Source organism: Lytechinus variegatus, chromosome 11 (assembly GCF_018143015.1).
Source record: "Lytechinus variegatus isolate NC3 chromosome 11, Lvar_3.0, whole genome shotgun sequence".
NCBI lineage: Eukaryota > Metazoa > Echinodermata > Echinoidea > Temnopleuroida > Toxopneustidae > Lytechinus > Lytechinus variegatus.
Genome location: NC_054750.1, coordinates 34,174,179 through 34,193,022, shown reverse-complemented (window position 1 = coordinate 34,193,022; position 18,844 = coordinate 34,174,179). Strand labels below are relative to the sequence as shown.

The window sequence follows — 18,844 nt, the reverse complement described above, 5'->3', positions numbered from 1 at the left end:
AATTAGTGTTCCAAGATGAAATCTGCATCTGCATTCAAAACTTCATAATCATATAAATGTAATGTCGTACCATAGTCTACAAGTGTTTACAACTGGGAGATCTACAGGACTACCTACCCTAGCTACCGTACAGATGATGATGAAGTAATACATAGAAGAATATGGATCTTTATAAAAATTAACTTAATTCTTTTCTTTCCTTTTATCATATATAGACCCTATAGACTAAGATAGAGGGAGCCCTATGTGCATCAAATAGGAAAAAACATAGAAGAAAAACCTAATACCATCGACCTACCCAATAGACCCAGTCGATCGTCATGGCAACTAGAGGCATACTCTCACTACGATTCAACCAAGACCAAGGTGAGGAACGAGATTCTAATTATTTTTGGCTTCCTCAATCGTAAACCTTGGACTTCTATGCCTGGCTGAACAAAGAGTTCTGTTTAAGCGCACCCCCAAAAATCAAGTGCAAGTCCCTAATATTTATTAGTCATTCTTTGAAAAATAAGTTGCATATTTATTTTGATTTTACTCTTTCTGAAAAAAAGAAAACCCCTGGCCCTGATTAGTCAAATAATGGGCTATGCCGACTCTACATGATAATTTTTTTTTTTTTAAATAAACGTGTGATTGTACATTGTTAGGGGTTCTAAAAATATAAAGTTCCTTTCATTTGCGAAATGTATCAATTCACTTTTTTCTTCTCTTTTTTTAAACAATTTTGCATTTGGGTTGGATTTCCATTCATACTTTTTGAATCAGTGTTGTGTATTGATTTCCTAAATCAGTTTATATTGTAGACCTGTTAATTTTTGTATATACATGTATACCCCAATTAAAGAACAATCCTTTTGATGTCCGGTGGAGCATTTCATAGTGCTGAAAGGAAACCAAAACCCAAGAAGAGAAGTAATCTTATTGGAAAGAGTAAAATGAGAGGAACAATCTAAAAATGCGATTCATCAAAATCGGTTATGAAATAAGCAAGTTATGGGAGTTTGAAAACTCTTGTTTTACTTTCTATGGGCATCCTCAAATTGGCAAACGTGCTTCAAAATGGCTGATTTTGTGGACAACTCTCCATTTGTTTTGTACACAAATTTTCAGATTTTCCTCATTAGCTTTCAAATTGCATCTTGCCTCCTTCTGAGCACAACATATGTCATGGGAAAATATAATCCACACCATATATGACAATGTCAGGTGGAGAAAATGTGAAATATGTAAAATAAAGGGGAAAATCTGAAAATATGTGTACAAAACAAGTGGAGAGTTGTCCACAAAATCAGCCATTTTGAAGCACGTCTGCCAATTTGAGGATGCCCATAGAAAGTAAAACAAGACTTTTTAATCGTTCATAACTTGCTTATTTCATAACCGATTTTGATGAAAATTTTTTAAAATTGTTCCTCTCATTTTACTCTTTCCAATAAGATTGATTCTCTTCTTTGGTTTTGGTTTCCTTTAAATCAGCCAATCAAAATCTACAAAAGATGTCTGATCTAACAACATGCCAACAAAATGTTTATGAAACACCCCCAGATCCCTAATTCTAAGGATCCTTTTTACTGATTTAATCTCAACTAACAAAACCCTAATTGTTACTAGATTAAGGAAGCCTTAAACAGTCACAGAACAATGAACTATCTCCCCCTCCAAATAATTACTCATCCTATTGTCCCATTTCCAAACAAAAGAACAAGACCTTTGTCCAGAGACTATGGATACATTGTAATTTGTATGCAGTACATGCTTATTACATGGTCATATAATGGGTGTGCACCAAAGCATTGGGAAGAAAAGAGAGGGGTGCAGGACTTTACACAGTGAACTTCTTTTATCATGACAAACTGTGTTGATTTCACATCTGACATATTTGATGCTCAACAAGATGGGATACTTGGTGTAAATTTCATTTGAACACAGATCCCAGTACCCCTACAGTTCCCCAGGGGCCCGATAATACAAAATTAGAGTTTAATTGAACATTCCTTTAGAATTCGATGAGTTTTGCACCTTTTTATAAAGTAACACAGTGAGTGTAATGACAATAGGCTGACTTTGTAATCATTCCAAAGTGCAGGCTTCATCAATGGATGCATCGAGATGACTTTAATATTCTTACCGTGTTTACACAGTGACACGGCTCGGGGGTTCGACACGCGAGCCGTGCTCAACACGGCAATTTTATGCTGTGTAAACGCGATCAGTGTGATCCGCGAGCCGTGTCGAACACGGCTTTTTCGATCCGCCAAAATCGTAGGTTTCAACCCGCGAGCCGAGTCAGACTCGGCAATTTTTTTTTGTGTAAACAGAAAGCTGTGTCAAACTCTCTTGACCTAGGTCACTGCGCACGCTTTCACTTTTGGCATTGTTGTTTTTCGCACGGACAAGATTCGATTCCGGCGGTGAATTTCCCACGTTTAATTTGCGACGTCATAATTCTTCCGTTCGAGATCCGCGAGCCGTGTTGAACTTGCCTTTTTATATGTACGTATAAACGCGATCTCTGATCCCTTCTTCGCAGTGTTCAACCCGGCTCGCGGATTCAACACGCGAGCCGAGTCAATGTGTAAACACGGTATCTATTAACCTGCCTTTAAATGCTTGGAATCCGGGTTTTAGACATTGCTCATTGTAAAATTCTAACTGTTCAAAGCCACAACTACATGTATTGTAAGTTTGATATTTCCTGGAAACCTTGATTTTGATTAGCATCTCGAAAGCCGTTTCAGTATTACCATGGCAGATGTCATAATGGCAAAGTTACCATAGTTGTAGCTCTTGGGTGATTCCATACATGTCGTACGGGACATTTAGAGAACATTTGACAGTTTTTGACAAGAAAAAACAAAAAAATATTCCAGTAACTATAGGTGGTCATCAACTACTACCAGAGTGTAAGAAAAACCAAGACTTAACATGACTTGAATTCACATCCTGTATAATACAGATTAAAAATAGTAATGTGTCGTACGGACGCAGAAAAAGTGGCTTTTTAGAAACCTCAAGTTTGTACTCAAAAGTCTGTGAGTTGGGCAGATAAATTTCATAGAAACTGAACTCAAATTGACACTCAATTACCCAAGAACAAACACATTTATAAAAGAAAGCAAAATAAACATTCATGAATAAATAAAGCAAATTATAATTTTCGAGAACATTGTGGCGTACGGGACATCTCTAAATTGAAGCCAAACTTTCTTACTTTATGTCACTTTGACTTCTTCAATCACATTATTTGGCTGATGGTAATGATAATCCTATCAAACTAAGACATTCATTAGGTTAGAAACCGCTATTAGGTGAATATTTCTGTCAATATATCATAAACAAAATAATGTGTCGTACGGGACAATTGTGTGTCGTACAGGACACTTGTGTGTCGTACGGGACACTTGTGTGTTGTACAGGCACTTGCGTGTTGTACTGGGCAGCCTGAATAAATAAACATGAACTTTTTATCAATCAGAAGGAGCATTGCCCCTAAATTCTTGCTTATTTATGAAAAATCTTTTAATAAGTAGTCATTCAGGACAATACAATTAAGTAACCTCAATATATGTACAATTGGGAACAATATGTTATAATTTTTTCATGATGGGAATTGTACAAGTGTTCACAGCATTTTACGAGCTGAAAAACTTCAGGTTTTGTGTGAAGTTATATTTTAGGGAATTAATTGATGATTTCCAAACACTAAACAATGAATGAATGAAACTTTGTGTAAATTATGGGGCTAAAATGTTATCATTTTTTTAATAAAATGTATATCTACATGATATATGTCACAACTGTCACTATTTTGCTTTTTAGGCACAATTTTTTTTTCTAAAGAAATGCGGTTCTACTTTTTCAAACCCATCTGCATTTCATGAAACCATATGGTTTGTCTTATTTTCCAGATTTTTTTTTACAACTTGAAAAAAGTAAGGAGTTTCAATACTGTATTTAAAAAATAGTGATCATCAAGGGAAGTCCAAATAGATGATCATGATGATTGATATGTATTTTTTTACATCTTATAATAATTCCACATTAGCATGCAAGAGGAAGTCATCTTCCAGGCTAGGTTGAAATGATTATAAAAGTTTTCTTTTCATGCTCAATGAAAAGAAATTAACCTGCTCTGATCAGTGAAAATCACCAGTTTAGCTGAAGGGATTCACAAAAGAATAAGCCTACATGAAATCAATTAAAATGTTTAGAATCACCTATTTCATGTTCTATGGAGATAAACAAAGTCCTTTTTCAGTTCACTTTATGTTAAATCAATTAAATGAATTTAAATATGCCTACTATTTATGGTTTCTGAATCCAAATCCTGCAATTAAATGCATTATTATATTGTGTGTCGTACGGGACATGTCCCGTACGACACAGCGTGTGTCGTACGGGACAACTTTTAATAGGACAATAATTTAAAAATGAAGGGCAGTAATTAGATCCTTATGGGATAAATCGATCACCCATGGGTTAAACAAAGAGAAACTGATTTTATGAAATTGCATCATCAAAAATGAAATTGTAGGAAAAACTTTTGCATTGTCATGTGTCGTACGGGACATTGCCAAAAATAGGTTCGGAAAAATCAGGGCTGCCCCTATTATGGATCATGAAAATGTTGTAGATATTATTTGGAACCATCATTGATATATTATTCTATTGACCTACATATTTTCAATCTTCTCATGCTTTGCAAATAATTGTTTCAGGCGGAATTTGTACTTGACTATTCAATGAGCAAAATTATTGAAAATTTAAAATTCCATTGTTCTCCCCAAAAAAACTATATCTGTCTTCACTTTTGGTTAAAACTCATAATTTTCATAAAATTTAGGTATCATAGTAAAATATTACACTACTTATGACTTATTGAAAGCATCTTGAAATTTATGATATTTTTGAAGTTCTAGTGTGGAATCGCCCTCTTTATGAAAGGGGTCCCAGATGTCAGCATTTAAAGGCTTGGTCCCAATGCACTTACCGATACACAGAGAATGTTAAATGGGAAAGAATCTTGCCATCCTCTGGAAACCTTTCTGTATCTTTGTTGTATACTACTTGCAGTATTTCTTACGCTCTGTCCATCGAGCATCCGTCCACTGTGAATTCGTTGTTACCCATTTTGTCCATTGTCTGGAGCGGATGAAGCCTCCCCGAAATTTTGCTTGTTTTATGTCCATTGGCCAGTGAGACCATGCCTTTAGGTATGGTCTGCAGTGACCTTGATCTTCACATGCCTAATGCTTAGATTGTATTTATTGTGATACTCGAACTCCTTGGTCAATGTCATATACTCCACCCATGGGCGGAAATTTCAGGGGTGACGCGACCCCCCTACACAAATTAGTAGGGGGGGACATAATATCAAATGTCCCCCTTACTTTTTTTGCTCTTTAATGATGGAAAGAAATACATCATTCAAAATCGAAATAAAACATGTATTTTTGGCGAGATGATCATACTCTTGGGGTGATAACCTTTTTTTTATTTTTTTTTTTTGCTTGTCATTTATTTTGGTCGAAATGACCTAAATGTTTAGGGTGAAAACTTTTTTTTTCCGCCCTTGACTCCACCCATTTTCCTTTGTGACTCTCCATTTTTACAGTAATTCCTTATTTTTTATTTGTTGCCTTCAGGTTGCTTCAGCTGTGGAACGGAGACTGGTCTCAGGATCTATAATGCAGACCCTCTTGCTCTCAAGCTGAGATTAGGTGAGGATTCTTTTTAACATTGTCGGCACATGGCTGGGATAAGGGTATATTTATTTTATTGACAAATAAATGTTGTTAATATCAGAGATACACATTTTTTGATGGAATTAATGTCATTGTCACATTATTAAGAAGAAAAGAAAAAAAAAACCCAGGACACGAGTGCTGAATAATTTTCTCATTCATTTTGGTTGCCTTGAGCTAGAGTGGAAATCTAAATTTCAGAGATTATAAATCTCATATATGAATAAAGTATTAAGTAGTTTACAAAGTTTAGGGTCATGGGAAAGGTGCTCTGTAATGTTGAAAGAAAAAAATAATTCAGCACAAGAAAGGGTCTTGTTGAATTTTGCAAAACTTATGACCAGCTTCATGAAATGACTCCCAGGAGATGAAAAGAACCGCCCTTTCACTCGGTAAAAAATCGTAATTTGAATGATGATTCCAGTGAAATGTAAGGCTAATAGTGTATATTTAGCATGTGTGAAACCAATCTAGAATCATGAACGCTTATCACAATCATGAATTCAAATTCTACTCCGGAGATGAATTCCTCTTTAAGTTTTCACTCAAATTAAGGTACAAATTTTTGTGTGAAAGGCTTGACCTCCAAAACGTCTTTTGGGCGCAGAGCTTGCGTGAACTTTTAAGCACTTTCGTAGATACCGGTATTAATTGTCATTGAGATTCAGTGCTTTGATTGACAAGTCATCAAGGACACATACCGCCTTCGCTCGGGAATAGTTTTCGAGTGAGCGTGTGAACGGTCCGATGATGATTCAAGATTCATGTGTGAAAAGGCCCCAAGTCTCCTAGAATGTTACAACATAGGGGTCTGAGAATTCAACCTTTTTTGTTTTTATCTATCTTAGTTTTCCTCTTTACATTACATGTGAACTCCTCTATTTCAGCTTTTTCATCACTATTCATCTTGTTTTCAACACTTGCTTTTTTGAACTTTTGTTTGGTGATCACTGACATCCCTGACATTAATGACGGTTATTATGAAATGTGGAATGATCAAATTCATCTTTGATGTTTTTCAGACAAGGAGGATGTTGGCAGTGTTTCTCAAGTTCAGATGCTTCACAGAACAAACCTTATTGCTGTTGTGGGTAAGTAGGTGACTTTATATATATGAAAACTAAAGCCTGTATTAACCCATTGCCTATCGGAACTGGGAGGTCACTGAACAAAATCTATTACAAATTGCCAAATTTCAGTAAGCAAGGGGTTAAGTTTTGGTAAATTTGAAGATTAATCACTTTAAGGTTTGGATTTAACGTGAGATGAAATAAAATTCATCATGAAACTGGATAGTGTAAAAGCTGAAGTCATAATGGTAAAATTTACAAATTCAATGTTTTTATAAAAAGTCAGGATCCATTTGTGTTTTGGGTGTAAAAGTACCACTTCTTCAGAATGGAATCGGCAGAAATCTCAGGATATCATCTCTGTAGGTTGGTTTCCAAAATTAAGTTATTAAATTTGCAAACACTCCTTTGCATTGCATTTTTTTTCCTTGTCTTGGAAAGAAAAAATGAGTCAGCGTTGGAATGGAGGCATGGCTTGATTGGAAGTTCGTTGACCTGCCTTCCAACTTACCTTGGAGCTGATTCAAGATTTCTATGTCCGAGAAAAAGACAAATAAGCTTGAATAAAACTACAATTAAACCATTTTCAGTGGCAACCTGTCTGTAGTAAGAACCTGTCTTTATTAGCCTCCATATGTGCCTCCCATTTGAGAGGAATGTGTATTGAAGAAACCTGTCTGTAAAGGTCGCCTATCTACAGTGGTTAAGTTGCCTTAATAGAAAGGTTTGAATCTATATAATTCTTGGATTATCCACTAGCATACCATGGATTTTAAGTTTTATGCTGATGTAAAATGGACACTGTTGCTGTAGTATAGGGAATTGGGTTTTCTTAAAGTATTTAACACTGTAAATTAGTTTCATTCATGGGTTACTTGGTGTCCAGCAACATGTTTGAATCAGGTCTGTTTTCCTTACATGGCCTTAATAGAAAAGTTTGAAAGTATAAAATTCTTGGATTATCCACTAGCATACCATGGATTTTAAGTTTTATACTGATGTAACGTGGACATTGATGCTGTAGTATAGGGAATGGGTTTTCTTAAAGTATCTAACTGGGTTAATTAGCTTCTTATTGGGTTGAATCGAATAACTTGGGATGGCCTGTCGAATGTATAGAGTGCCTGAGGTGAGAGCTTATAAAGGCCTTGGTCAACATTGTATGGGTTCCCTTAGAGTTGTAGATCAAGGACAATGAGAGGATTATTGGTAGTAGGCTGATGTGATTGGATGGTTGAGTGATCGAGATAGATGAATGATAGCGTGCTTGGGTGTGTGTGAAGACAATAGCAAAGAGAGAGCAGACACATGCTTTAGATCTTATAATCCTCACTTTGCTGAATCTATTTCTCAAGCGTGGTTGTGTTTCTTACTTTCATTTGCTCACCTCCAGGTAAGAATCACATTTGTGTTTAACCATGTTGTCACCAAGAATTAGATTGAAATTAGTGTGAAATTAATTTAGTTGTAATTATCTTTTTAGAACTGCATTATTGTTAAAACATTTGTTTCATTCAAGATGATGGTAGTTGTAATAAGATCAAGAATGTTGATTTTCTTGTTGGCTATGCCAGTAATTAATCGTGTTTGCATAATTTGGTTGCTCATAGACCTGTTTCTTGCATCAGAAACTATGAATTTCAATTCCTCTCATCAAAGTTCATCCATCAATTGCAGACAATGTTTCATGCACCTTCCTAGTGGCAAAATGGACAAAATTCTGTTGCTATAAGATAGGGAGGCAGCATAGCTCAGTCGGTTAGAGCGCATTTTTCGGACAAGATTGTAGATCTCAACGTGAGGGGTTTGAGTCCCGCTCATGCTAAAGCGGAAAATCTGATGCTGTAGCGTTGTGTGTAAGCGTGCCTCACCACTGTATTCAGTGCAGGTGTGAATGCAGGTGGAAAACACTCCGTCCATCGGAAGGACACAATGTGGGCCCCATGTATAGGAGAGTCACAACCTATGCACGTTTAAACCAATACACTATTCATCAAAGAGTAGGATGTTCAACCAGTGTATTGCACCTGACGGTCCTGGCAAAATTCAGGTCAAGTCAATCTTGACGTTTATATGCCATAATAATCAATATAGTGATTGTGGGCATTAACGGAAACACAAAGACAGGACATTTGATCAAATGTGGAATGTTATCGGTTCCTTTGAATTTCATTTTCTTCACATTCAGCTGGAGGTGGGACCCCCAAGTTTGCAGAGAATACAGTTCTGATATGGGACAACTTGAAGAAGAAGTTTATCTTAGAATTCACCTTCCCTGGCCTAGTACTTGCTGTTAGACTAACAAGAGAGAGGTAAGGTTATACGTAGCCAGGAGGCTTCTAGAGAGTAAAAATCATTTACTAATGTATGCTTACTCAGGAAAGAGTTCCATATGCACCCCCACTAAAAATAACAAAAGACTATTGAGACTTCCGGTTGGTTCACTTCACATTTTTTTATCACTTTTTTTTTACTGTTGCTTACCTTGGTTGGGATTCGAACTTATCTCATTTTATCTGCAGTCAAGACCTTTCCTGCTATGCTAGCGAGAAGCGCTGATACCTTAAGGGGTATTTTAACGATTATCAGCCAAAAGTTTGACTAGTCTTGACTCACAGACCCTTTACTGACTAAATAAACCGATGTCTATGGACAATTACACGCATTAGATCCTGCTCGAAATTTGACGGAATAAAGCTATATTTTGGTATGTATTTCAACTTCCCCATCATATATGTTCTATATTACGGCTAGATATATTTTGAACCTTCTCCATGTTTTTAATTTCAATTTTAGTGGGGGGTGCATATGGAACTCTTACCCTTACGCTCCATGAAGCCAGGGATTCTATTGCATTACTATTCACATACCGCCAAAAAACCTCAAACTTTCAATTTTAAACAAGAATTCATTGAAAAAATTGGAAAAATATTGTGAAAAGACAGGAGAGACTCGCCCGATGTTTATGCCGCCATCTTGTTTCCTCTTGTTCTTCCCCAACGTTACTGACACGCACGTCAGTAATGAATGCAATAGAATCCCTGGCTTCATGGAGAGTAAGCATAAGTTAGTAAATGATTTTTACTCTCTAAAAGCCTCCTGGCTAGTTATACATGTGTATTGTTGGTGAGGTAATAAAACCTCCTCCTAAACACATTTTCAGGTAATAACTGGTTGCTACTTTAAGTATAATTTTAAAACACATTTTTTTTATCTAGGTTTCTTTAATTTTGAGGTTTCAAGGTGTTAACAACCTGGAATGGTATAATGTACTGGCTCGGTTTTCACAGGGGTTAAATTTGTAGTAAATATGTGATTCGGAGAGTTACTACAAATGAACCTATGAAAGAATGTCCCCACAAAGTAGAAAGTCAATGGGTTGTTTTTTGAATTTATGAAGGTCTGAAGCATGTTCTAAATATGTGACATGCCCCCCCCCCAAAAAAAAAAGATGGAAGAATATATGATTTATTAGTTTATTATTCATTCACTTTCTCTTTCCTGCTCTTTCTTTCTCTCTCTCAGTTCAAGTTGCTTGATAATGACCTTTGGTGGTTTTCTTATTACCCTTTTTTCCTGTAGATTAATAGTAGCACTGCGGACCAAAGTCTTTGTGTACAGCTTTCCTGATAATCCTCAGAAGTTGATGGCCATTGATACTCGACCAAATCCCAATGGTGAGTTACACATCTATTATTAGTAGCAGAATATTTGGACAATAAATGCAATTGATTGTTGGATGATTTCTACAATTTATTACATTGGTTATTGTGTATGATTAATTGTAATATGAGCCAGGATCAATATGCTAAGCTCCATATTACACTGCTCTGGGCCCCCGTCTTGCAAAGAGTTAGATTGATGCGATTAATCGCAATTCTATGGAAATCCAGTTTTGTCATAATATTTTCTCTACAGGAAAATGTCCTTTGTAAACGAAAAGAAACAATTAATTTTCAAGAAGACCATAGATGTATGAATACATCATAGAAAATATTTTGAACAAATCTGTATTTCAGATGCTGATATTCCTGGCTTTCCATAGTTGTGATTGATTTGATCAATCGCAACTCTGTGTAAGATGAACATTGCATTCTTTTTCCTCCAGTGAAAATGTACTGTCTTGTATAATGAAAAGTCATTGTGTATTGTAAACCATGCGCAGAAAGTTACAATCGATTGCGGATATTAGTGTACATCCATATTTTACACCCAAGTTCCCAGTAACATAGAAGATGCAGTAATAAATTAGAGGTAAACTTTGAGTAAGCGTATATGGCAAACCATTGAATTAATAATAATCAATTGTAAACATAAATCTTTTTATTTTAGTAAATCTTTTTATTCCCATTTACATGTATGACCCCAAACTCATCATATTGGATTTTAAACTACTGAGTGATGAGCTCTCTTCCACATCAAAGGGGAGGTTGCTGAAAAAGAGTATGGTCCGACCTTTAAGTAGACTTGCCCAATTGCACTTAATGCAACTTATGGTTCTATTTCCTGACAGTGGATAAAAAAAAGTGTCTGATCAGGGTTGTGAATTCTGTTTTTGGTGGGGGCATCCTGGTCTAGTGGTAATGACTCTCGTCTTTTATCTGAGGGAATTGGGGTCGATTCCCAGCCATGGCATGTTTTCCTTCTGCAAGAAATTTTTACCCACATTGTGCTGCACTCGACCAAGATGAGGTGAATGGGTACATGGCAGAAAGAATTTTGCAAATGCCAGAGCGCCTGTAGGCAGCATGGCTATAAACGGGATTATAATAATGATAATGTTATTGTAATGCGCACTTGAGTATATACATGCAGAAATTGTGCAATATAAATGTACAATTATTATTACACACAGGTATATTAGAAGCATGTCCCACATCAGATCACCCCTTAATCGTCTTCCCGGGCCACAAGTCAGGCAGCATCCAGCTAGTTGACCTCTCTCTGGCACAGCCAGGAAAGTCGTCTGCTCCAGTCACCATCAACGCACACCAGGGTGATATTCACTGTATAGCAATCAACCAAGAGGGCGGTCTTGTCGCTACTGCATCTACAAAGGTATGGCATTGCTCGACAGCAAGTAAAAATAAGCATTTATGGATAATAGGGCATTGCAAAATACTTGAGGCCTGGTCCCACTTGCCAATGGACACAAAACGTATTCATAACGGATACAGTGAAAAGCAAAATTTCCATCCTTTTTCATCCGCTCCGGAAAATGGACAAAATGGGCGAACAGTGAAATCACAGTGGACAGATGCTTGATGGATATAGCGTATGAAACATATATGCAAAGAGTACACAATGGATATATGACGTTTTCCAATGGATGGCAAGATTCTTCTCTAGTTTACATCCTCTCCGCATCCATAAGTGCAGTGGGACTGGGCCTTAATGATGAATTGCAAATCAAGGCTAATGGAGTATTGAAAGAAACTAGAAATCAATTGCAAGTTGTTTTTGTTTTCAAAATCAATCATAGGTCTTGAAATTAATTGTAAACTTGCACTCAGTTTAATTCTCATCTGCTTTTTTGAAGGTCAAAATTCACCCCACAAAAATGTTGATTTGAATCAATATAGAAAAATCCAACAAGTATGACACTGAAAAATTCCTCCAAATTAGATGTAAAATAAGAAAATTATGACATTTCAAAGTGACACTTATTTTCTTTACAAAATAGCGATATGAACGAGTCGGTGACATGCAAATGAGTGTCGATGATGTCGCTCACTCACAAAACGAGAATTTCATGTAGTAAAAACCAAAAGAAATATTGAGTGGATGATGTCATCAGTCCCCTCATTTGCATACAGACCAGGATGTGCACATAACTGTTAAGTGAAATTAAGCAAAATTCTAAAATGTCCTTACACTCTTTTTTTTACATCTGACTTTGATGAAATTTTCAGTGTTGTGCTTGTTAGATTTTTCTCTTTTTATTCAAAAGAACTTTTTGTTTGGGGTGGACAAGAAGTTGAAATATACTGTTGAAATAGTCTATCGCTTGTAAATTTGCAACTGATATTTGCAGATATATTATTTGATCAAAAGACTTGATTTTGGACACAGGCTTGATTTGGAGTTAGTCGTAAGTTAAGCAACAACCAAATAGTGCACAACCAAGATGATAATGATGTAGTATGGTTGAGAGATAAGGAGAGAGAGAGGACAAGTCAAGAAGATTATGAAAAAGGGCTTTGACTTGCAACTTGATGACATAATCCTACATAAGTGATTTGCTGATCCCTTTTCAATGAAATTAACTTGAATATTGATACTAAAATGTGTTTATCAAATAATTATAATGTAAATTACTAAAAGGTGTTTTGAAATGGATTTTGATGCAACCACTGGAGGATTATGACATCATTGACATCTGGATTCATTAATTGCAATTTTGCATATATAACACTGCAAAATTTACCTCCTGGTACCACGTAGCAGAGCTGCCAAGTAGTACTGATTTTCAGTATTTAGTACTGAAAAGTGAGAAGAATACTGATAGTTTCATGTAAAATACTGATTTTTGTCTCACCTGCGAAGCTGAGTGAGACTATAGGCGCCGCTTTTCCGACGGCGGCGGCGGCGGCGTCAACATCAAATCTTAACCTGAGGTTAAGTTTTTGAAATGACATCATAACTAAGAAAGTATATGGACCTAGTTCATGAAACTTGGCCATAAGGTTAATCAAGTATTACTGAACATCCTATTAAAGTTTCATGTCACATGACCAAGGTCAAAGGTCATTTAGGGTCAATGAACTTAGACCATGTTGGAGGAATCAACATTGAAATCTTAACCTGAGGTTAAGTTTTTGAAATGTCATCATAACTTAGAAAATATATGGATCTAGTTCATGAAACTTGGATATAAGGTCAATCAAGTATCACTGAACATCCTGCATGAGTTTCACGTCACATGACCAAGGTCAAAGGTCATTTAGGGTCAATGAACTTTGGCCGAATTGGGGATATCTGTTGAATTCCCATCATAACTTTGAAAGTTTATGGATCTGATTCATGAAACTTGGACATAATAGTAATCAAGCATCACTGAATATTTTGTGCAAGTTTCAGGCCTAATGATTAAGGTCAAAGGTCATTTAGGGTCAATGAACTTTGGCCGAATCGGGGGTATCTGTTGAATTACCATCATAACTTTGAAAGTTTATTGGTCTAGTTCATTAAACTTGGACATATGAGTAATCAAATATCACTGAACATCCTGTGCGCATTTCAGGTCACATGACCAAGGTCAAAGGTCAATGAACTTTGGCCGAATTGGGTGTATCAGTTGAATTACCATCAAAACTTTGAAACTTTATTGGTCTAGTTCATTAAACTTGGACATATGAGTAATCAAATATCACTGAACATCCTGTTCGAGTTTCAGGTCACATGATCAAGGTCAAAGGTCATGTAAGGTCAATGAACTTTGGCCATGTTGGGGTTTTTTGTTGAATAACCATCATATCTCTGTAAGTTTATTGGTCTAGTTCATAAAAAGTGGACATAAGAGTAACCATGTATCACTGAACATCTTGTGCGAGTTAGAGTAGTATTCAAAGTCAGCACTGCTGCTATATTGAACCGCGTGATGCAGGTGAGACGGCCAGAGGCATTCCACTTGTTAAAGTATCAGTTGTATGTGTGGTCCTATGGTATTTTTTTAAAATACTGATTTCCTCACCGAAATACTGATTTTCAGCTTCAAACATACTGAAATGTTCCTTTTCAGGTTGGCAGCTCTGACATAGGTATGGTATGAAATTACTTGGGAGAATATATTATTTTAGGCCATATATAATAATTATGTATTCATGACATATTTTTCCTTAAATTGGGGATTTCGGAGGTGTCAAGTTTTGTTTTTAGTCACACATTATTGGGCATTGCTTTTGATGTGAAACATCAAATATGCTTTGAAATGTTTTCAGTGACTAACATGATTGGTCTGATATTTGTTACAGGGTACTCTTATTCGAGTGTTTGACACGCACAGCAAACGTCTAGTCATTGAGCTTCGTAGAGGTTCAGACCCCGCTACATTATACTGGTAAGTAAATGTAACAAGTTACCTGAAAACTTTATTAACTTCATCATAAAAACGATTGGCAAAAGTTTGATCATTGTAAAGCTTAGGGTCTTCTTTAGTCTGTTGTAATACTTTTCATATCAATTATTCTGAACCAAGGCTACAAAATTAAAATATTTGGAGAACGGTGGCTGAATCTCACAAAGAAATTGTACCACAGGTCCGAGATCTGCGATCAAAGACAATTACTAAGGAATAACTAAGTTTTGTTTATTGAAAATGATGCTTGAATATTCATGTTTTCATTAAATGAAGACATTTTATTGGCTTCCTGTCTGACTTTTTAACTCTTTAATCAAATATGCACAAAGTATATCGTTGATGATGCCATTCCTATGGAAGGCAATACGTGTGTAATATGTGTTAAGTTATGTCAATAAAATTTTAGAAATGAAAGCGTTATTTGAATGTTTTTAATAATCAGAATAAGTGAACCTGGGACTTGTGTTTTTTGTGTTTAAATGCAACTCTACATGTATTTGGGCAATTCCATAAAATCAACCTTTTTGTATGTCCGACCTCCATTTTCCTCAAGTTTTACTTCACTTCATAAACTGACCAATTCATGGCCATTTGACCGCATTACAGACTGTCAAAAGAACAAGAAATCAGAGAAAATTTCATGTAGGTCCCACACATACATGTAGGTGGTCAGACGTACATAAAATTGCCCATTTGCAATAGGTTCCAGTGCTCACTAAAAGTAACCAATGGGTATCTTTCATTTCTTCTTCTGCAGTATAAACTTCAGCAATGATTCTGCCTATCTCTGTGCATCCAGTGACAAGGGAACGGTTCACATCTTTGCTTTGAAAGATTCATCATTGAACAGACGGTCATCGTAAGTTTTTCCATTTTATCTGATTACATCATTTGTTTTTTATTTATACCCATTGGCCAGTATTCTGAAGTCTGGTTTAACTTACCTTGTAGACCATGGTCTAACTCTGTGCTAAAATTATGGGACGCCAAATGGGTCGAGATTTTTTAGTGGTTGCATGTTTCCTATGTTTACTCTGCTCTTTCCTGATTCATTGATAGTGAAGACAATCATCTATTTATACTTCCTACACAATTATGAATGATTTGGGATTGAGAGCCAAATGAGCTGAAATATGATAGTGATTTCTGTAACAATTGGCTATCCATACTTAAACAACAACTTTAAACCTGAGTTTAAGTTGGACCTGCTATCAGAATACGGGCCTCGTCCATAAGCTGTGTTTCACTGGGGTCCCAAACCTATCATTGCGAGTTATTTGATGCTATGCATTGTACCACTTCTCTGTGTTCGATTTGGTTTGAATAGACTATACTAAACCAATTGTTCGTTTAGATGAAAGTCCATTCCACACATTTACATTTTTATAATAGTACCTTTCCCAATAATTCTTCATTTGATTGTTAATACAATACTACATATGATCGCTGATACAGACTTGGAGCCGATTGTCTGCATTTGAAATTTGGTCTTGATATAGATTTCCCTTCGTGAAACCGTGCATTGATTTCACATTCTTTGCCCCCTTTTCAGGCTTGCCAAAGTTGGGCTATTAGGACCGTATGCAGAATCCCAGTGGGGGCTCACAAACTTCACCGTCCCAGCCGAATGTGCCTGCATATGCGCCTTTGGTCCCCAATCATCCGTCATCGCTGTCTGCATTGATGGAACATTCCACAAATACGTCTTCACGCCGGAGGGAGGCTGCAATCGCCAGGCGTACGATGAGTACCTGGAACTTGGAGATGATGATGAGTTCTGATGGGGATCAAGCACCCTCCTAAGGTTCTATGCCTCTGGATGATCCAAGAACGTTATTCAGGTTTGGAGTGTTAGAGAAGACATGAAATGTTAAATGTGCAGTCATCGCTGCTGCTACCTGAAATGCCACTGGGTGATTAAGAAATGTTTGCAGGTATTCAGTGTTATGTACATGAACTGTTCTTGAAGTGCAGTCATGGCCGATGCTAGCTTGTCAGATCTGTTACTGAGCCTCTGCTGACAGGCTCTCACTGATCATATGCAAATATCAATGCAGGTGTTTCCAATGATATGCTCACTTTATAATTTTTCAACCATAACATAAATTTTCTCAATATTTTAGAAATTTCATCTGAACATATAGCCTTGGTAAGTGCAGTCCAAAGTATCGTGGTAAACATGGCCATGTGATGGTACCATTGTCAATCTAATAGAAAATCACCATTCTAAGAAATGTAACTTTGAAATTCAAAGGTCTGGGGTTTTGGGTGGTGATGCGTGTAGATATTATTCAAATTTGCAATGGAACAATAGCAATGATATTGAGAAACAATGGCCAATATGTTCCGTTCAAAATTCTGATTTTGAATTGATACCAAATGTGAGTTTGTGGAGATTACCATCCACACTGTCAGATGCCTGTTTATAACTGTTGATTTAAAAGAAAGTATGTCCAGAATGATTTGTGCAAAGTGATCATACTAGATAGCCTCGAATTTATTTCCATTCTTAGGAACTCCTTTTAGACCTTACATCAGAGTGTTGAAACTCTTGTTGAAGCACTCCTCAGGAAGCAGAGAAAGTATTACATTGTGTGCAATGCAAGTGAGAATCCAATGACTGGGGAAAATGATATATATAAAGTGCTGTAATAGAGACATCATTGAAATGTGTGAAGAGCTATATAAAAGCAGAATATTATTATCTTAGAATACAGGGGTAAAAAGCAAGGTTAAGGCTTCAACGCAATGCCTTCACACTCCAGGAATAACATAGATTAGCTGACCGGCTGACCCATGCATTTAATTTGCATTAAGCTCACAAACGTACACGTATATGTAGCAGAAATGACAGGGCTGCTCTTCTTTTGGCATATAATCCATCTATTTCTCTGATAATTGGGTGATGAATATTGATACTGTCAATCAAATTTGAAGGAGCTGTTCGTTCAAGATTTTAGCTTATGTTGCACATTGTTCAGGTTTTCCTGGGGGCCGTTTCATGAAGCTGTTTGTAAGTTAAGAGCCACTTTAAGAACAACTGTTGATCCTTACGCGCAAAACCATCACTTGTGAATATACCCTTGGCCATAAGAAAGGATCATTAGGTTCTTAACTTGCGAACAGCTTCATGAAACACCCACCTGGATTCTTTTCTCCATGTTCTTTCTATGAACCTAGTTGCTTGTCCTGATGGAGCTGCGTACTCGAAGGTATTCACCAATACCTTTATTCCTTCCCATGAACTGAACCTTCTTGTTCCTCGTTTTACCTTCATCTTTCTCCTTTCCACCAGCATTTGCTTTGTTTTCGTGCCAATCTTTCATCTGTTGATACAGATGATGGGTGTTTTTTATGGACAACCCTCTTCCGTCATCCCAATATCTTTTTTGGTCATAGAAAACTCTATACTGTCAATTCTTGAGTTTGGGATACCTTGGCTGCGAGCTTACGGCATTTGCCGTTTACTGCATTACGAAGGCACATTCAGCAATATCGGCGAAGCGTCCAAGTTATATGAAAATATCGAAATAATCGATATTAAATTGTAGGTTGTAGTAGGCACAGGAACAGTTTGAAGAAAATCCGAGCGGAAGGTGTAAATATCCCACCGCTGCCACCAATGTAACTCTCTTAAATAGTAGCGTGGATGTGTCGAGTGTTAACGGTACAACAAATGATGAAGCACAGTCATAATACATGTAGTTGATATTCTGGAACATTTATTATAACAAAATCGGATGAAAGTCGGATCAACCCAATATGGACCTCTAACCACATGAGTGGTGGTCTGGGTTTTAGAGACTGGTCTAATTGACATACAAATATGAAATAGTGATGAAGAGTTCTATATAATATGAATTTATGATGAAAACTCTTGTACTCCTTGGTTTACGGCCATGGGATGGGCCAGGAGTACAAGCAGTGGATATGTAGGGTAGAGCAAA

At 36.6% G+C, this 18,844-nt stretch overlaps 1 protein-coding gene across 1 annotated transcript; it reads left to right on the top strand.

Annotated features, from left to right (window-relative positions):
* The first annotated feature begins 249 nt into the window (after positions 1-249).
* LOC121423604 (WD repeat domain phosphoinositide-interacting protein 4-like) lies at positions 250-17,551 on the top strand. The gene is made up of 9 exons (XM_041618988.1): positions 250-366; positions 5,649-5,723; positions 6,770-6,838; positions 9,006-9,129; positions 10,400-10,494; positions 11,673-11,875; positions 14,791-14,876; positions 15,655-15,756; positions 16,450-17,551. The coding sequence occupies exons 1-9, from the start codon at positions 321-323 to the stop codon at positions 16,676-16,678; spliced, it is 1,029 nt and encodes a 342-aa protein (XP_041474922.1). The 5' UTR covers positions 250-320; the 3' UTR covers positions 16,679-17,551.
* Positions 17,552-18,844: the final 1,293 nt, after the last annotated feature.